Source organism: Orcinus orca, chromosome 19, assembly GCF_937001465.1.
Source record: "Orcinus orca chromosome 19, mOrcOrc1.1, whole genome shotgun sequence".
NCBI classification, from domain to species: domain Eukaryota; kingdom Metazoa; phylum Chordata; class Mammalia; order Artiodactyla; family Delphinidae; genus Orcinus; species Orcinus orca.
The window spans coordinates 28,449,325-28,466,053 of NC_064577.1; the positions used below are offsets into that span (position 1 = coordinate 28,449,325).

The 16,729-nt window shown below is 54.7% G+C and overlaps 2 protein-coding genes across 7 annotated transcripts in view; one reads left to right on the plus strand and one right to left on the minus strand.

Annotated features, from left to right (window-relative positions):
• The window catches only part of NUP85 (nucleoporin 85), a 28,139-nt gene extending 27,257 nt beyond the window's left edge, over positions 1 to 882 (plus strand). Inside the window, exons 18-19 of one of the 2 annotated variants that reach the window (XM_033438461.2) lie at positions 218 to 319; positions 686 to 882. In XM_033438461.2, coding sequence (XP_033294352.1) covers positions 218 to 319; positions 686 to 700 — 117 coding nt within the window. In that variant the 3' untranslated portion in view covers positions 701 to 882. The remainder of the gene's footprint in view (positions 1 to 217; positions 320 to 685) is intronic. The other variant, XM_004275466.4, reaches the window with a different exon arrangement.
• Positions 234 to 16,643, minus strand: GGA3 (golgi associated, gamma adaptin ear containing, ARF binding protein 3). 5 transcript variants are annotated; one of them, XM_033438460.2, is made up of 18 exons: positions 16,096 to 16,455; positions 10,558 to 10,642; positions 10,353 to 10,428; positions 9,079 to 9,214; positions 8,893 to 8,991; positions 8,059 to 8,182; positions 7,736 to 7,839; positions 7,521 to 7,601; positions 6,896 to 7,033; positions 6,233 to 6,314; positions 6,019 to 6,135; positions 5,471 to 5,710; positions 5,016 to 5,086; positions 4,435 to 4,730; positions 3,999 to 4,222; positions 3,530 to 3,699; positions 3,285 to 3,395; positions 1,260 to 3,044 (listed from the first exon to the last, which is right to left on the minus strand). In XM_033438460.2, exons 5-18 carry the CDS (start codon positions 8,974 to 8,976, stop codon positions 2,934 to 2,936), a joined length of 1,953 nt encoding a protein of 650 aa, XP_033294351.1. In that variant the 5' UTR covers positions 8,977 to 8,991; positions 9,079 to 9,214; positions 10,353 to 10,428; positions 10,558 to 10,642; positions 16,096 to 16,455; the 3' UTR covers positions 1,260 to 2,933. The 5 variants fall into 5 exon arrangements, 4 of the variants coding, with proteins under 4 accessions (XP_033294347.1, XP_033294351.1, XP_004275516.1 ...); XM_033438456.2 differs by lacking the exons at positions 1,260 to 3,044; positions 9,079 to 9,214; positions 16,096 to 16,455 and adding exons at positions 234 to 1,238; positions 16,503 to 16,643; XM_004275468.4 differs by lacking the exons at positions 9,079 to 9,214; positions 16,096 to 16,455 and adding an exon at positions 16,503 to 16,643.
• Between the last annotated feature and the right edge of the window lie 86 nt (positions 16,644 to 16,729).

Consider the following 16,729-nt stretch of genomic DNA (forward strand, 5'->3'; position numbering starts at 1 on the left):
TGAAATGTGGCATCTGTCTACTGACAGTGCTCAGCCCAGGACCCTGACAAGAGCTGGGAGTGAGAATGGGGGGCTGCTCTACCCTCCCAGGGTTGCATACAGAAAGCACACTTCTCCAAGTGAGATACAAGAAAGGCTGTCTCGGCTTGAGCCCGTGCCCAAACCACTGCAGGCTTTGGCTGGGGAGCAGCTAAGCTAAGCAGCGTCTCTCCCCTAGGTGATTTTTTCAGCAGAGCAAACATACGAGCTGATGAGATGTCTGGAGGACTTGACCTCAGGAAGACCAGTGCGTGGAGAGCCTGATGCCCAGCAACTCCAGGTCAGCTGAGCTTTTCCAGTTTGTTGGTACCACAATGGAGATGAGAAAAGGCTCCTTCTAGCTCAGGTGTACCCCCACCCCGAGATGTTGGCCCCTTACAAACTCACATGCCTCTTAAGATACCTCTTAACCTGTAACTGTGACACGCCAACTTATTTTAGGAGAAAATGGGGTGATTCTAGTGTTCTCGTCTGTTTTTTCTTTCCTGTCAGTCAGTCACAGTGGTCCTTTGCATGCAGCTCCATCTTTTAATATTGAGAACTTGCTGGAAGATACTACTGAATGTTGTATGCCTTTTATCTACCTTTGGATTTGAGAGTCTTGGGAACTATAAAGAAGGTAAACTTCCTGCTGTGCCTCATGCAGGCTCTTTGCTTTTAGGATGATGACGTAGAGACCACCAAGGTGGAAATGCTGAGACTTGCTCTTGCACGGAATCTTGCCCGGTCAATCATAAAAGAAGGCTCATTGGAAGGTTCCTGAGGCCAGCTCCAACATGTTATCTTTGTAAGGCAATGTATATACGTTTTTAAAAGAATAAATGTTTTCTTTTGCAAATAGAAGGCAAGTTCTTATAGAACTTACAGTTCTTACATCTAGGGAGTTTTTATCTACCACCACCGTAAACCTGAGGTAGCTGTCTTCGAGAAAAAGCCACCCCCAGAAGTTACGGTGAGTGCAGTGCCCTCCTGCTTGAAAGCAGAAACTTGGACAAGAGCATTCAGTGGTTTACTTGTGCTTCTGAAATTTGGCTTCACCTCACAATCATCTGTTAACTTTCCAGTTATCTTCTTTAAAAAAGAAAACGGTCTAGGAACCTTACCTTTCAGCAGCAGCCCTCAGGTGATGCCAGCATATCCACCTGTCTACATTTGGAATTCGTAAGTGGCACCTTCCCCCACACTGGGGCGATTGGTGTCTGTATTAGGAGGATTCCAAATGGGGTGAAAATGGTTTATTTGACATGCAGCAGAACAAGGGCAGCAGTTGATATATCCAGTAGAGTTTTTTGTCACGAAGCAGTGACCTCAATAGTAACAAGTAACACTCATAAATAATTTTAAAGTCTGAAGCTTATAAAGGTACATTTCCATGTTGTAGTCCCACAGACCTTCCCAGGGCTGCAGCAGCCCGTCTCTGGAAAGCTCTTGGATTTATTCCTTAAGTAGTGAAATTGATTCACTTTTGACTGTCCTAGTGAAGCAGTGAAACCTGCTTGCCAACAGTGGGAGGGAAGGGGAGATGACCTCTATGTTGATGGAGTGAGGAAGCCTGGCAAGGAGCAGGGAGGGGTCAGGGAACATGGTTTGTGCCACCTTTCCCCAGAGATGGCTCTGAGCCTATCCAGCTGAGCTCAGGTGAGCTGTGCGCTCTTTCCCCAGCTGGTGGTTCTCACTCTGCTGTTGCCCCGTGAGGCCTAGAGTCCCCGGCCCCGTTCCATCCAGTGGGTGGAGAAACTTGGGCTGAGCACTGTTGAAGCAATAGGGTCTGGTGACTCGATTCAAGCAAGGCCCCTAATCTCACCACCTCCAGACCCAACATCTTGCTGACAGTGCCCCTGGGCAGCTGGGGACAGGGTTTCTGGGCAGCAGGTATGGACATAGAACTAGTGCAACGTGCCTGACCCTGAGGCCTCCTGTTCCCAATCAGTCACGTGCCACACCACAGGCCATCTGGTGGGAGGCAGGGGAGGCTGAAGCAGGAGGACACAGGGCGCTGGGAGTCGTCCTCCCCTTCAGAGGCGTGAAGGGCAGGACAGCAGTTTATTTCATGCGGAGCAAGAGGTAGTGAGTGAGTAGGATGGCCTGCTCCCGTAGCAGGAGGCACACTTCTCCCAGAAAGTGCTGAGGACCTGCTTCCGGAGGAAAACACTGGTTCTCTTCCATCTTTCCTTCCTATCTGCAGTTTAGGCTGCCATGAGGCCAAGTTCTACTGTTTCTAATAGCTTGAGTTGAGTTCCTCATCCTGCTGCGATGTCCATAGGACACAGCCTGCCACCACCAGGGACAAGCACACAACTCATTATCCAGTGGCCACTCCAGGATGACGCTGCCCATGGAGGGCAGGGTTGGAGATCTGGCAGCACACCAACTCCTTACTCTGGGCCCAGGGCCGTTCAGGACCATTGGGCTTTGCCCACCTCCCTGGAGATGGGAGCAGGAGCCTGCCAAGGGGAAGCACGGAGCAGCAACGGGGAGCTGAGACCTCTGGGGCTGTGAGGACGTGGTCCTTGAGGGAGGGCCCTGAGTCTGTCTTTGGAGACCTCCCCCTCTGTGGCATCAAAGGACGCCAACGCAGGGGAAAAACCTACTCCAGCCCTGGGTCCATGTTCCCAGGGCAGGGGTGCAGAGTCTGGGGCCACTCCCCACCCCTGATGCACGTGGCCACTTCAAGTCACACAGGTAGATAAAAACAGGTCCTTTTAGGGGGCCAGAGGAGGAGAGATCATCACAGCAGCTGCTCGGCTCCTGGAAGCAATACCCAGGCCCCCTGTTCCACATCAAAGCTCTTAAGCACTGCAGTCAGGACGTGAAGAAGGTCCGGACCTGGAGAGCCTCCCGTCTCAGGGCAGCCTGCCTGGGCTCCAAAGTGCAGATGACAGTGTCCTCTGGGGTCACAGGCTCCCCCACTGCTCCACAGGGGGGAACTGGTCCACCTCCCCCACCTCCGTGCTCAGCTGCTCCCCCAAGGCGAAGGTCAGCCTGTACCGAAGCCTCGCCTTCTCCTGCGGCAGAGGGGCAGCGTGTGAGACGCTGTCTTCTGTGATACCCGTGGGGCCCTGTCTGTGCTGTGGGACAGGCCCTGCTCCTACCACCTCGTCCTCACTCAGCCACTGAACCAGGGTGGAGAAGGGACGCATGTTAATGGCTGTGGTATCACAACACTCCAGGTTGGGAGGTGATATTCCCGAGCCCTAACCTGGGGCAGCCAGGGCTTTAGGCTGGGATCCCCAGTTCTAGCTCACCTTCAGTGGATTGGCCAGCAGCATGACCTGGGTGATGGCTGCAGGTGGCTGGATGGGGCTAAACGGAGAGAGTTCTGTCCCAGAGGGTGGCTGCAACTTCACTTTCATTGACTAAAGAGAGAGAGAGAGAGAGAAGCTCCTTTGAAGAGACTGCAGGTGCCCCTGAGATGGAACTGGGATTGGACGCAGTGGGTGCAAGATACAGGTGAATTCTGCCTCTTGAGGCTCCAGGAAGCCGGGGGTACCTTGGGCACTGCAGCCTGCAGCACGATGCTCTTGATAGGCAAGGGAGCCGTATTCAGCATGGACACCACCACCACCAGCACGTCAGGCCGTCCTGGAGGACACTCCTTGGCAAAATGGAAGAGGATGCGGAAGCCATTTTTATCATAGGCTGTCACAGGAAGGGCGCTGCCTGTAAGAAGGGGGCGCGTGAGTGTGGAAGGAGAGGAAGGCTGAAGACAGCCAGCAGACACCACAGCCAAGCGGGAGGGCGCGGCGGCCCTGTGACAGAGGCTCCACTTCTGCAGGACCTCCCGAGAGTGCACGGTGGGAACAAGCACAGGCTGAGACAGCGGTCAGGTGGGCCACGTGCGGCTCTAAGGGACCCCGGCCTGGAGAGCCTGTACCCTGCCACCCCTGTCGTGTCCCCCACAACACTGTAAGTTGTGAGCCCCACCTCCCCTCTCACCCCAAGCCTCCGTGAACACCTACTAGGCTTGATGGACTCCAGGGGGACGTGGACACTGGTCAGGGAGAGCTCGGGCCCCTGCACGGGGCTGCCCTGGGACTGGAAGGCAGGTGGCTGGAAGAGAGGGCTGCCGGGCGCCGTGGAGAAGGGGAGGAGAGGTCTAGCTGAGGTGCTGGTGGGCAGCAGAGGGGAGGTGGCAGCGCCAGCGAAGAAGCCAGAGGAGACGGGTTTCACCAGGCCTGAGGTCCTGGGAGGCAGGAAGGAGAACAGGGCACGTCAGAGACCAGGCAGAGCTGCTGGGCTGCCCCTCACTAAGGCCGCCAGGCTAGAGCCGGTTCTTCCCCTCCCTAGCTTCCAGATTCCAGACTGAGAGGGAACACTCATGACCCCTCTGGAGCTGCCTCTAGCTCTGCCACGCCCGGGCCTGCCCTCCCCACCAGCCCCTCTCCCACTCATTACGCTTTGGCCTCTTCTAGAAGCTGATCAAGGGCGTCCAGCTGGCGCACGGTGCTGTCGCCCAAAGCTGAACCATGGTGCCCGGGGGCCGCAGGCTCAGCCTTGGGGGCCGAAGCTGGGGCCAGGCCGGTGGAAAATGAGAAGGAGCCGGCCGGGGGGGCTGGAACGCTGGCTGGGACCACGGGGGCCTGGGAGTTGCCTGCGGGGGCTGCTGAGGGCTGCAGGAGAGGCCCATCTGAGAGGCTACAGGCACCAGTTCCAGGTTTGGGGCTGAAGAAGTCCAGGTTCGACTGTTCGTTCTGTGGGGAACGGAAAGCGTGAGTGAGCAGAGGGCGCGAAGGGCCCTGCGAGCGGCTTGGGATCTGGGCTCTCCACCCCCCACCCCTTTACTGGGGGCCCTACTGCAGCCCTTCTGGACGAGCAGCCCCTGTCCTCCAAGGACAGGGCAGGGAAAGCGCCGTATCCGGCGTGGTGCCCTAAGGGGTCAAGACAGCAGACAACTGCAGCTGAGGACTAGTGGGGAGGGGGAGGACAGTAGGAAGTGAAGGCTGTCAGCCCTGCAGTCATGTCACCTGTGCCCCTACCTGGAACAGGGGCCACTGGCTGTTTCCAGCTGACTCTCTGGGAGGAGCACAGGGGGCTGGGTCGGTGAGACCTGAGAACAGAGAAGACGACTGAGGTGAGAAGAGGCTCTGGGCTTGGGCAGTCCCAGCCCCACCTCAACCGAGGTAGGGTCACGTGACCAGCGGGGCATCCGTGGGTGACAGGGTGGAGAGGTGTCCCCCAGGCAGCCTCCAGAGGGGAGCGGATCCGCTTCAGTCCTTACGTTGAGGGGGCACCTCCCGGGGAAAGGAGAGCAGAGCGAGACACTGGGTCCGCTCTGCTCCCCCTGAGGGACACTGCACTTGGCTCTCTGCCTACAGCGGAAGCCTCCTCCGCCACCCTCGCTAAGCACACGGGCCCCTCAGACCTCCCGCTCCCACGTGCCTAGCTTCCCTACCGGCCCCACCAGAAGCCCTTTCCAGCCCCCAGGACGCACCCAAGCAGAGCAGCTCCTCGTCCAGCAGGCTGAGGGTGTGGCCTGTGCTGCTGGGTCCCGGCGGGGCCTCAGCCTGGCTGGACGAGTGGCTGCGCCCGGGTCCCAAGGCCTGGGGGGGCGGAGGGAGGATAGGGATGCCCGAGGGGCGGGGTACGGGGGCCAGCACTGGGGACAAGCTGCTCGGCGCATCCAGCTCGGCAAGGTCAATGAGAGTGCCTTGGTTACTGGAACGGTGGTTTCCTGGATGGACGAAGGGAAGGGGACAGGAATAATCAGGGGCCACACGAGTGGCTGCACAGAGGGAGGGGGAACCCTGACACAGCCTCTGGCCTAATCCCAGAGCACCTGTGCCAGGTGAAGGCTGAAAAGCCAGCGGAGAAGGCAAGCAGGGGAGACCCTGTGCAGACCTCCAAGGGGGACCGCTTGGAGTGGCTGAGAAGCCCCTCGGGCCCTGTGGGATGACACACTGGTCAACCTGCACCGTGGCCTGGTGGTGGGGACCGGGGCTGGTCCAGAGGGGTCGGGAGTGGGGAACCAGAACACTTTACCTTCAGAGTCAGGAATGGCTGAGGTGACCACCTCACCATTGATGACCTGCCCTTCAACGACTGTTTTATAAGAGTTGATGACCCGGGAGAGGTTGTCACTGGCCTGCAGGATGTCCCCTAGAATGGAGAGAGACTTCTTACTCCTGGCCGTGACGGCGTCCCACCTCACACATCCCGACTCCCAGCTCATCTTTGTCAATCCCTCTTCACTCACCTAAACTGCTGTCGTTGTCCTCTGTCTCGCTGGCTAGTTTGAATAACGTCCGCCTCTTGCTCTCACACCGATCAAACAGCTCCTAGAAGAGACCCAGGCAGAAAAACTGGAGCTGGCAGGGTTCTTGGAGAGCATCTAACTCAGCGTTCACGCCCAGCCGCGGGCTCCCCTGGTACCACGGTCAGTTACCGGCAGAGCTGGGCTCGGAGCACACATCTTGCCACCTGCCTCCACCACTCTGTGTCACCCAAGACGCCTGTTCAGGCGGAGAAGTCACCAGGACAGTATGTCCCTTCCTGCCTCCCAGGCTGGCACATGTCTCAGAATTCAGAGTATCTATGTGACCGAGGGCTGAGGTGAGCATCAGGGGCACAGGGCTGGCCTCTCTGCCCAGATGTCCCCGAGGCAGAAAGCGAGGTGGAGCAAAGGCGCGCCCCGGAGCAGGTCTGCAGAGTCGCGTAGATGTAGGGGTCCGTGGAGCGCGCGCACCCTGCGCAAGTCAGCCATGGCTCGTGTGCAAAATGGGGACGCACTCCCCTCTACCTGGCTGCTGTGCCGGTTAAGAGGTGAGGGAACACCAGGTGCGTAGCAGCGTCTTAGGCTGGGACTCGGCGAAGGCTGGCTCCCTTCCCCGGAGCCTGGCCCTCCCAGAGCGGGGCCTACCTTCATGAGCTCTTTATCTGCCTCTGAAGAATCCTCCTTGCTGTAATGAAGCAGCATCTCGCCGAGCAGCTTGACGTTGTTATTAACCTCCTCTAAAGTGTGCAGACGCTTGGTCACCTTCTGGATCCGCGCCTCATCCTGCATCAGAGGATCCAGGAGAAAGAGCTCAACTGGACCCGTCCCACTGCCCCCCAGAATCCCGACAGGCAAGGCTCACACCTTCCCAGAGAACACGAGAGCAGAGGCCAGTCCCACGGAAGCTTGTTTCAGTGCATGATTCTTTTTTTTTTCATCCCCCCCCTCCCCGGGCCACTTTTCCCCCTTGGTGTCCATACGTTTGTTCTCTACGTCTGTGTCTCTACTTCTGCCCTCAATGCATGACTCTTGGGAACCACTGGCCTCAGACCCAATCTACAGTTTTTCTTTTAAAGCAACAGTCCTCCCTACCCCCAAACTTGGCCCCAGCTACTCGTGCTCCTCTATCCCATTCTCCCCCAGAAGCTCCCATGCTCCTCCTTCCAGGTGAGGGCTGGGGACAGGGCAAACAACAGGCGCAGCACCAGGGGAAGGGGCCTCTGCTCTGTGGCCACGGGATCTTCCACCCCAAGGCTCGGGACCCACTCACTTCCTTCACCATGGACTTGATGAGCTTGTTGGCCTCCTGCAGGTCATCTGGGTTTTTGCTTTTCAACAACTTGGCTAAAAGCTGGAAGAGGAGGGTATCAGAGGTAGAGGAACAGGCAACTCCCCACCTGGGGAGAACACAGGACCGGAGCTCCCCACAGCACTGAGCAAGCCCGCACCTCATCTGAGGACGCTGCAGGCTGGAATGCACTTTACCTTGGACTTCTCCTCATCATCAAAAACAGGGTTTTTGGGACGAGGTGGCGGAGAGGGGATCAGTGTCCTGTCCATAGGGATCAGCGGGTCCGACTGCACAATGCCTGAAATGGGACGGGGCAGCGTTCGCGCAGGCTGGGCCGCGCTCTTTCCCCTCCTCATGCAGCAAGGGGGCGCTCCCTGGGACCAGGCCTGCGGGCCGCAGCCCCCTCATTCCCTTACAGCCCAGCCCCTCCCGCTGTCTTAGGCGGACACCCCTCATTCTTCCTGGCCTTGGCCAGCCTTCAGGGCTGCTTTGAGGCTGAGGGAAGGCAGGCGCATACCCTGTCTCTTCAACATGTGGTAGGCATCCTTGATCTTGGATTCTTCCGGCAGCGCCAACGTCCAGCTATAAAGCAGCTCAATAACCTTGGTCTTCACTTTCTCAGACACCCTGTCCCCCAGGTACTAAGAGGCAAAAGGAAATGGGAAAACTTAGCGCAGTCTGGAGGCAGAGACAGAGGGAGCGCTCTCTTCACGGCAGTGTAATGGTCGCTAGTTGGATACAGTCCTCAAGCTTCCTCCAAACCTGCAGGTGTGAGGCGTGAGTGCGACAGTACTGGGAGGGGAGGGCAGGAGACGGCCTGCACACGGCCCGCACACGGCCGTATCCATCCGGCGTATAGACGGTAGTCAGGCCGGGGGCTGGGAGCTCCTCATGGCGTTTCCACACACAGTCTGCCAGAAACAGAACTGCACTTTCCCTCAGAGGAGTTAATGAGAACCTCTTTGCTATGAAGAATTGTTCCCTCTGCCGTAAGTGGGTGCCCAGAGCTTAGGCAACACTAGTGTGCGATGGAAGCCCGGTGATGAGGGAGGCCAGCTGCTCGTGTCCACGTGAGGCAGGCGAGGAAGAGTGACTGCTGTCACTAGAAGCCCAGGGTCCAACGCTACACAGGCCCTCCCCTGACATGTGCACAGCTGCTGCCACACCACCTGTCACGTTTAGACTGGGAGCCCTGTCTGGACATCCTGCTACTGTCAGAGCCTAGCTCTCTGAGGACAGGACCCAGGGAATCTCAGATCCATGGAGATGCTGGTCTGTGCAGTGAAAGCCAGTAAGATGGGGCGGGGTACGAAAGAAGTTCCTAGAAACGAGGAAACTGCCACTGACTTACCTTTGGAGAGACGACTTTGATCAACTCATTCAAAAACCGGAACTTTCCCACTTCGTTATGAAATCTCCTCCCACAGTTCTTCATGCAGGCCTCCAGCACCTGGACCACACAAAGGCGCGGCGCTCAGGCCTGGGACCTGGCACTCGGCCAGACCCCACACAGAGGGAGCGCTGAATAAATACTCACCCAAGGAAGGAACTAACCAGGAAAAGAGGCGTGCACTGCCCCAGGGGACATCAGCGCAACAGGATTACTGACGAAAGAGCCCCTCAAACTGTAAACCTCTCCTGGGGAAGCTCAACAGGAACTAAAGTAAAAAACCCTGAGACCCAGATACCAAGACAGATCGAGTGTCAGTCCTGGAAGGTGCCTGCCTGCAGTTCTGCCCTTGTGTTTTACAGGTGAGGAGACGGAGACCCAGAGAGCACACGCCTCTCTCAGGGTCCAGGGTTCTTTCCATAAGCTGATCAACGTTTTGGGGAGGTGGGAGAGAATTCTGTTAAATTCTGTTTTCTTCATTGTAGATGGTACACTACTTCCCCTCCCCCGGCCCCCATCTACTTTCCTTCTGGGGCCCATAGGACCTGCCTTGAGTTTTCCTCCAAGGAGCAGACCACCCCAGTGCTGCCCCCTTCCCTGGCTTCTGTCCTTGTAAAGCGGGGTTTTTCAACTGCACCACTGCTGACGTTTTGGGCCGGTCACTTGTTGTAGAAGCCTGTCCTCAGCAGCACCCCTGGCCTCTACCCACTAGATGCCAGTAGCACCTCCTGACCTGTGACAGCCAAAAGCGTCTCCAGACATTGCCCAATGTACCCTGGGGGACAAAACTGCCCCCAGTCAAGAACCACTGTTCTAAGGCCATTGCTCTCCGGAGGACACAGCAGAGCCATGTGCGTGGGCTAAGTGCCTTTTCCACGACCGTGTCCCCCTCTCCCGGTTTTCCAGGAGCTGAACCAAGTCAGGAGAGAACCTGAGCCCCCTGGCTTAGGGGAGAGCCCGGGAGGCGCCTGCGTGCCGCACACGGCTCCACGTCCTGACCCCCCTTAGTCTGAATAAACGCTAGGATCTGCCTGTTGGTGTGATGCCTTCACTAGTAACCGGCATTATTTTTAGCTACAGGATGAATCACACTTGGCCAACTCTCACCTGGCAAGACAGCTCTGTCAGCCTCTCTTCAAGAAGCCCTCTCTGAGCCTCACCCACAGCCCAGGGCCCCTGCCCCTCGTTCCCTCCCTCAGCCACCCTGCTTTTCCCACTAGACCTTGTGCCCACGCTTCAGCCATCCGTGAAGCTCAGTGCCTGGCACAGGGGCACACACACTTGTGGCACAGCTGACTGAGCAAGGTCCAGGTATGTCTAGTCTGTATCGAGGGTGTTCAGCTGGCTGAGGGTGTGAGCCCTGAGCCCCTGAGAGATCCCAGCGGGCTCACGAAGATCCACCGTCAGCACGAAGAACCTACCGTCAGGGCCTGGACTGCCTCCCATTCCTGCGGAGACTGGATCTTATGGGCCAGCAGTCGGACGGCGATCTGTGGCCTGGGAGACAAGCAGACCACACTTTCAGGACACTGACCCGAGGCCATCTGGCTAGCCCTCCTTGGCCACAGTTTTTTACTTTTCCAGTCAACTACCTCTTACCTGCCCCCTAACAGCTTTGAGACTCACCCTTCAAGCTCTTTGTTGATCTGATCACAAAAGCCAATTATGTATTCCCAGTCCTCCTGGCGGTTGGAAGGATTCGTGGCTTTATCTTGGGACAGAACAAAGAAGAGTACGGTTGTTATAAAGAGTAAGGAGGGTTTTCCTCCTTAGGAAGGAAAGTATGGAAGGTTTTCCTCACGCTTTTTAGGCACTGATGTGAAGAAATTTCTTCTCTAGGAGAAAAGACTCAATAGTTCAGTCAGAAAGCAAGTCAAATACAAATACCACTTTCTGTCCAATATTTTGAAAGTCACGAACGAAAGAGAAAACAAATCCTAAGCCTCTCATTTTAAGGCAAGCTAGCAACATTTACTGAACCCCTCTGAGCACCAATCACTGTGCTATCTGTCCCTGGGGTTGCAGAAACAGAACCTGAGCTTGAGTAATCTGCACCCTTAAGTTTTGTTTTGTTGTTTTGTTTTTGTTTTTGGCTGCACTATGCAGCATGTGGGATCTTAATTCCCCCGACCATTGGACCACCACGGAAGTCCCAGCACCCTTAAGTTTATTATTATTTGTTTATTTATTTTTGGCTGCGTTGGGTCTTCGTTGCTGCGCGTGGGCTTTCTCTAGTTGCGGCGAGCGGGGGCTACTCTTCGTTGCGGTGCGCGGGCTTCTCACTGCGGTGGCTTCTCTTGTTGCGGAGCACGGGCTCTAGGTGTGCGGGCTTCAGTAGTTGTGGCACGAGAGCTCTAGAGCACAGGCTCAGTAGTTGTGGCGCATGGGCTTAGCTGCTCTGCGGCATGTGGGATCTTCCCGGACCAGGGCTCGAACCCTTGTCCCCTGCATTGGCAGGCGGATTCTTAACCACTGCGCCACCAGGGAAGTCCCCACCCTTAAGTTTAAAAGGTCTTCCATGATCAAGGACAAAGACAAGGGTTGAAGAGTTCTCAGAGGGTCACTGAGGGTTTAAATTCCAGGAGCTAAATGCCAAGTCTCCTAATACTTGGTGTGGGTCCTCTCTTCTCTCTTATCCCCAGAACCTGTGCTTATAGAGGATGGCCCCAGCTGAGGGTGGTTAAATGTGTTCCCATCTCTGATTCAGATCTTGGAGTTGGCCTGTTCTAGAAAGCACTCTCAAGCTGTTTGCTAAATTTAGGGCTTCAGGTTCGGAAGACAAAAGGAAGACTGAAGGCGTGGATCCTTTTTTAAGTACCAGCCTCCTCCTGCAGATTTCCACAGGGGCCAAAAGCAGAGTGAGAGCCTGTAAAAAGCCCTTCCCAACAAGGGGTGTTGTTAGGTGTTCCTAAATTCTGATTCTTCGTGACTGTTTTCTTAACTTCCTTTTCCCCTAACATTAAAAGTCACTAGCTCCACGACCAAATCCTAACAGGGACTCCTAGCCACCCCCTACCCCTCCAATAGGAGTCACAAGAATCAGCAGACGCCAGCTGGCAGCAGAGGGAACACCTGCAGCGCCCAGCGCTGCGCGTGCGTGGCAGCGTTTCTGCTCTGGTTGCAAGAAAATTCTGATGGTTTAGGATCATATTTGGAGGAAAAACGAGATGTCAGTCCTCAATCCTGAGAAGAGAATTAGCAGGCCCTTCAAAATGTCACGCTTGAAGGGAAGGGAGGTTAATTCTATCAGAGGGGCTATTTATTGCCACAGTGACCTACTAGCTGTTACCCTCCAGAAAAGCCCTGAGTCTCTCTCACCAGGTGTCTGAAATTTTCTCAGGTATCGGCATGGCTTTGTTACTAATCCCTATCATTTGAGATGCTTAACGTTCTCATGACGTTAAGAGGCTGTAAGATACTAAAAGGTGGTCTGAGGAGCCATACCTACACCTGTCACTCTCATCATTTTGGGGACAGTCGCATGCCTCGTGATATAAGAAAAAGAAGCCCACTCGCTTCCACTGTTTGCAACTAGAAAAGCATCTTACAGATACAGTGTACAATGTGGACAGCCCCTCCCCACACACGGGCATTCACCAAACAATGTACTCTGCCCGGGGCTGCCCGTAGCTCCTGTAGCATTTCTCCTCCCAAGAACGCTCCCACTTACTTTTCACTTATGTTCAACATCTCTAGAATCCCACTCCCTTTCCCCTTGACAGATCTCTTTACTGCAAACCCGCAGGGAGCTCTCTGCCTACACATGAGCACAAAAAGCCCTGGTTTCAGCCATGGTTGGTCCCACTTCTGAGTATATCCTCTGACTCTCCAGCCAGCTCAGACAGCAGACCTCAGTCACCCACGGGAACTGGAAGAACCTCTGGGGATGATTCTGGGCGACTCAATCGCGCCATCTGCCCACTGCCTCGCCAGCAGACTCACAACTGTCACCCCCTCAACACTCTCCTTCACCTGGCACGGAGCTGACACCAGAGCCTCCTCTCAGGTCCTGCCTTCCAGAACTGCCCCTCTGGGCTCTACTCTGATTCAAGGTTTCTATTTTTGAGGCTCCGTTGAAAGCCTTATTCTAGTCTGTGTCTTTGCCTCTATGTTTCCTGCTCTCATTTTCAACTTAGTTCCATCTCTAGCCTTGACTGTCGTGGACCGTTGGTCAAGTAGGGATGGAAACAGCAGCATTGGCTACGCCTTCCCAACACGGCTCAGATAGTCCAGTGATGACAAGTTCTATGTAGCAAATGACGTAAAGGACACAGATGGAAAGGGAGTCGAGAGTCAGCCTGCAGTGCTGTGGTCTGGAATCGAGGGAGACTTAGTCAATCACCAAGTCTTTGTTAAGCAGCCATAGAAAACTAAGTACACAGCGTGGTAGGCCCTGGAGGGACTACAGGAAAAGTACAAGATTCGGATCCTACCCTTGAGGACGTCACGCTCTTCTGGTGCAACCCATGAGAAATCACCAGAGCAAAAAACAAGACAGGGTGTAATTTTAGGTGCTAATTTGGTGCAGAAACGAGTCTAAAAACAAATTCATCACTTCTACTTCCTGACTTCCCTGTTTCTATAAATGCTGCCACCATTCAAAAGCTCCTTTTGCCCCACCCCCCGGCACCCAGGTTTGAACACTCCTTCCCTCTCCTCACCCATTTTCATCAGTCAGTCACAATCCCTTCCTTCTCGATTTTCTTCTGGGGGTGGGGGGCGCATGTCACACAGCTTGTGGGATCTTACAACAGTTCTCTCACCAGGGAACGAACCCGGGCCCTCAGCAGTGAGAGTACCAAGTCCTAACCACTGGACCGCCAGGGAAGTCCCCTCAATGTCTTTTTAAAACTCTCACTTTTTCTTTTCTTATTCCTTCCCCGACCTCCTTACTTCTCACCTGCTTCCAGAACTTCTGCTCCAACCCATCCTTTGTAAAAACACCAACATGAACCTTCACAAAACACTAATTTTACCAGGTACAGTCGCAATGGGGACCTCCTAACTGTAGACACGTAAACTTCTTGGGCTGGAATTCAAGCTGGTCCGGAATCTGGTTCTAACTTCTAACTTCCCAGCTTTCTCTCCCACCACACTCCCACAGGAACCCCCTGCTTGAACCAGCCAAACAGCTGTTACTGCATACCCCAGATGTGGTCCGCTCCCTCCACATCACTGTCTGGTGTTTTCTTTGCCAATTTTCCCATTCCTTAGGGCCTAGCTCGACTGCAATCTCCCCACTGGGAGAACCATCTTCCATTCCACTTATTCCCAATTTCCCAGAGAAACTGTCTGAATTTTAGCATTTATGGCTCTTGCTTTTATCTTTTTACTTAAAAATGCTGTATCCACTCCAGCATCACTTTCTTCAAACTGAAGGCAAAGATTGTTTGAACTTCTTAATTTTCATCACACCTCACACACATAGCAGGTAGTCACTAGACACTGATCAACTGCTGTAACGCAGGACTTTGGAGAAGGCTGAAATCAAGAGGTGGTTTACGGGGAAGGAGATTCTGGGGTGCATTTTACAGCATGTAGTGGAACAAAGGGGAACAGGGCTTTCAGATAAGAAGAGGAATATGTGTTGGTGGGACAAGAACATCCAACTGACCAAAGTAAGGAAGAATATCAGGAAGCCACAGAGAGGAAGCAGCAGAATGACTTAACTAAACAGAAGTGCTCTCTGGGAGCAGAATGCAGAATGGACTGATATGGGGAGGGGAGAGGCCTGAGACAGTGGGCCCAGCAGAGGCTTCTGTAATAATTCCAGCAAACTGGGACTTTCCTGGTGGTCCAGTGGTAAAGAATCTGCCTTACAATGCAGGGGACGCAGTTTAGATTGCTGGTCAAGGAACTAAGATCCCATATGCCGCGGGGCAACCAAGCCCACACGCCACAACTACTGAGCTCACGCGTCTCAACTAGAGCCCCCGTGCCACAACTAAGACCCAACACAGCCAAAAATAAAATAATTAATAAATCTTAAAAAAAAAAATTCCAGCAAACCACAGAGTGACAAGGACATAGACTAAGATGGTGCTTAACTCCAAGCACTGGTTTGTTCAATTGGTACAGTTCACACCATTAAGTCATAAGAACCAGGAAAGTGGACAGAGGGTAAGAATGGAAGAAATCTTACCACTGCCCCAAGTGTCACTCTAAGTTACAGGAAGGGGTCAAAGGCCAGTCTCAGCTCTAGTCTCTACAGATACCATCCCTCTCCCCCATCACCATCTCCACTCTCTCTCAGAAACAGGTCAGTCTGCTCTTTCAAACTGACGCTAAACCTAGCCTATTAAACTCAGCTTAGATCATTTAAATTACTCCAATGTCCCCATTAATATCTATGAATGGAACCAATTCCAGTGTGATTATATCCAGTTGGGTGGCTCTGGGCAAGTGAATTGATGAGACGGTGCCCTCTTTCTGTGAAATTGTGACAGAAGTACCTACTTTGCTGGGATACTTGATAAATGAATTAAATGAACGTCTTTGGAGCACTGAGCTCCTTGGAGGACAGTTCCATATATACAGAAGGCTTTGTGACCTGCCTGCAACTGCAGGTTTTGCAAACGTAACTTAAGTTCAACCACCTGAACAGGGTTTCTTATTAAGAAAAGTCAGGCAATTGGAGGAAACACGCATCACCTCCAAGAGCCTGCAGGCTCTAGTAAATAACAGATACTGCACAAGGCAGTATCTAGGCATCTTGCCCGTCTTATCACCCTGTCCAATTTGTCTTCACTTAAAGAGGCCTCTAGGGGTCTCCTCTAGCCCATAGTTAAATCAACGTATTAACTCTTCAGCCAAATACTACCTGCTAAGGTTAACCCGTATCTCCTTAAGAGCAGTATGAATTAGCAGTCATAGCAATAGGCCGCTATAACTACACCATCAATGCTGTGCCCCTCAGCTTTGCTCTGAGTAGGTTACCAGCGAATGACTCGCGAAGACGTGCGGTGGTGGGGGAGGGGAGCAGCCGCCCCCACCCCCTCAACATAGCTTTCATCACGCTTTGGTCACTGCAGGAAGAAGGTAGAGCTCTGTTCTGTCTCACTTTGGCTTACTCTCACTTCAAACATTCAGCCGGCACGAAGCGGTCACTTCCCGAATACATGGTCACAATTCTGAAGCTATGTGTGTATGCTCAGCGACACCCACCGCTCCCGGAGTTTCAGCCCAAATCCGGAGCTTTTCCCTTCGTCAGGGAGGCGCAGGGGGCCCGGAATCAGCCGCGCGCGGCCCCACTACAGTCTCCCCCAAGCGCCGATGCATGCCAGCCCGAAGCACTTGGCTGTCGCTTTCCCGGAGCCCGCGGGGACGGGACAGGACCCGAGCTCACGCCGCTGCTCGCGGGAGCGGGAGAAGGCGCAGTAGCACGGGGAGCAGGGGCCGGGACGTCCTGCTGGGGAAGGGGCGTGATCGCGGGACGCTCGCGGCGCGGGCGAGGCCAGGCGCGGGCTGCCTGGCGGCGCCACCGCGGGGCCCGGGGACGCGGCGGAGAGGTGCGGGTGGGGCGGTACGGCTCCGCGGCTCGAGAGCAAACAGAATCCGCCGCGACTACTCACTGAGCCAGGACTCCAGACTCTCCCCTTCCGCCTCCGCCATATTGCAGCCGCCAGGGCCGGCCCAGCGCCCTCAAACCTCGCGAGAATCTGAAAGAGAAAAGCCGGGGCGGGGCCTGCACAGGGGCCTGAGATTACCGAGCGCCGCCACCGAGGGTGGCGCCAGGCTGCGACGGATAATGGGAGAGCGAATGTTTCCTTTTGACTCTTCGCTTTAGACCTCGGAGTGA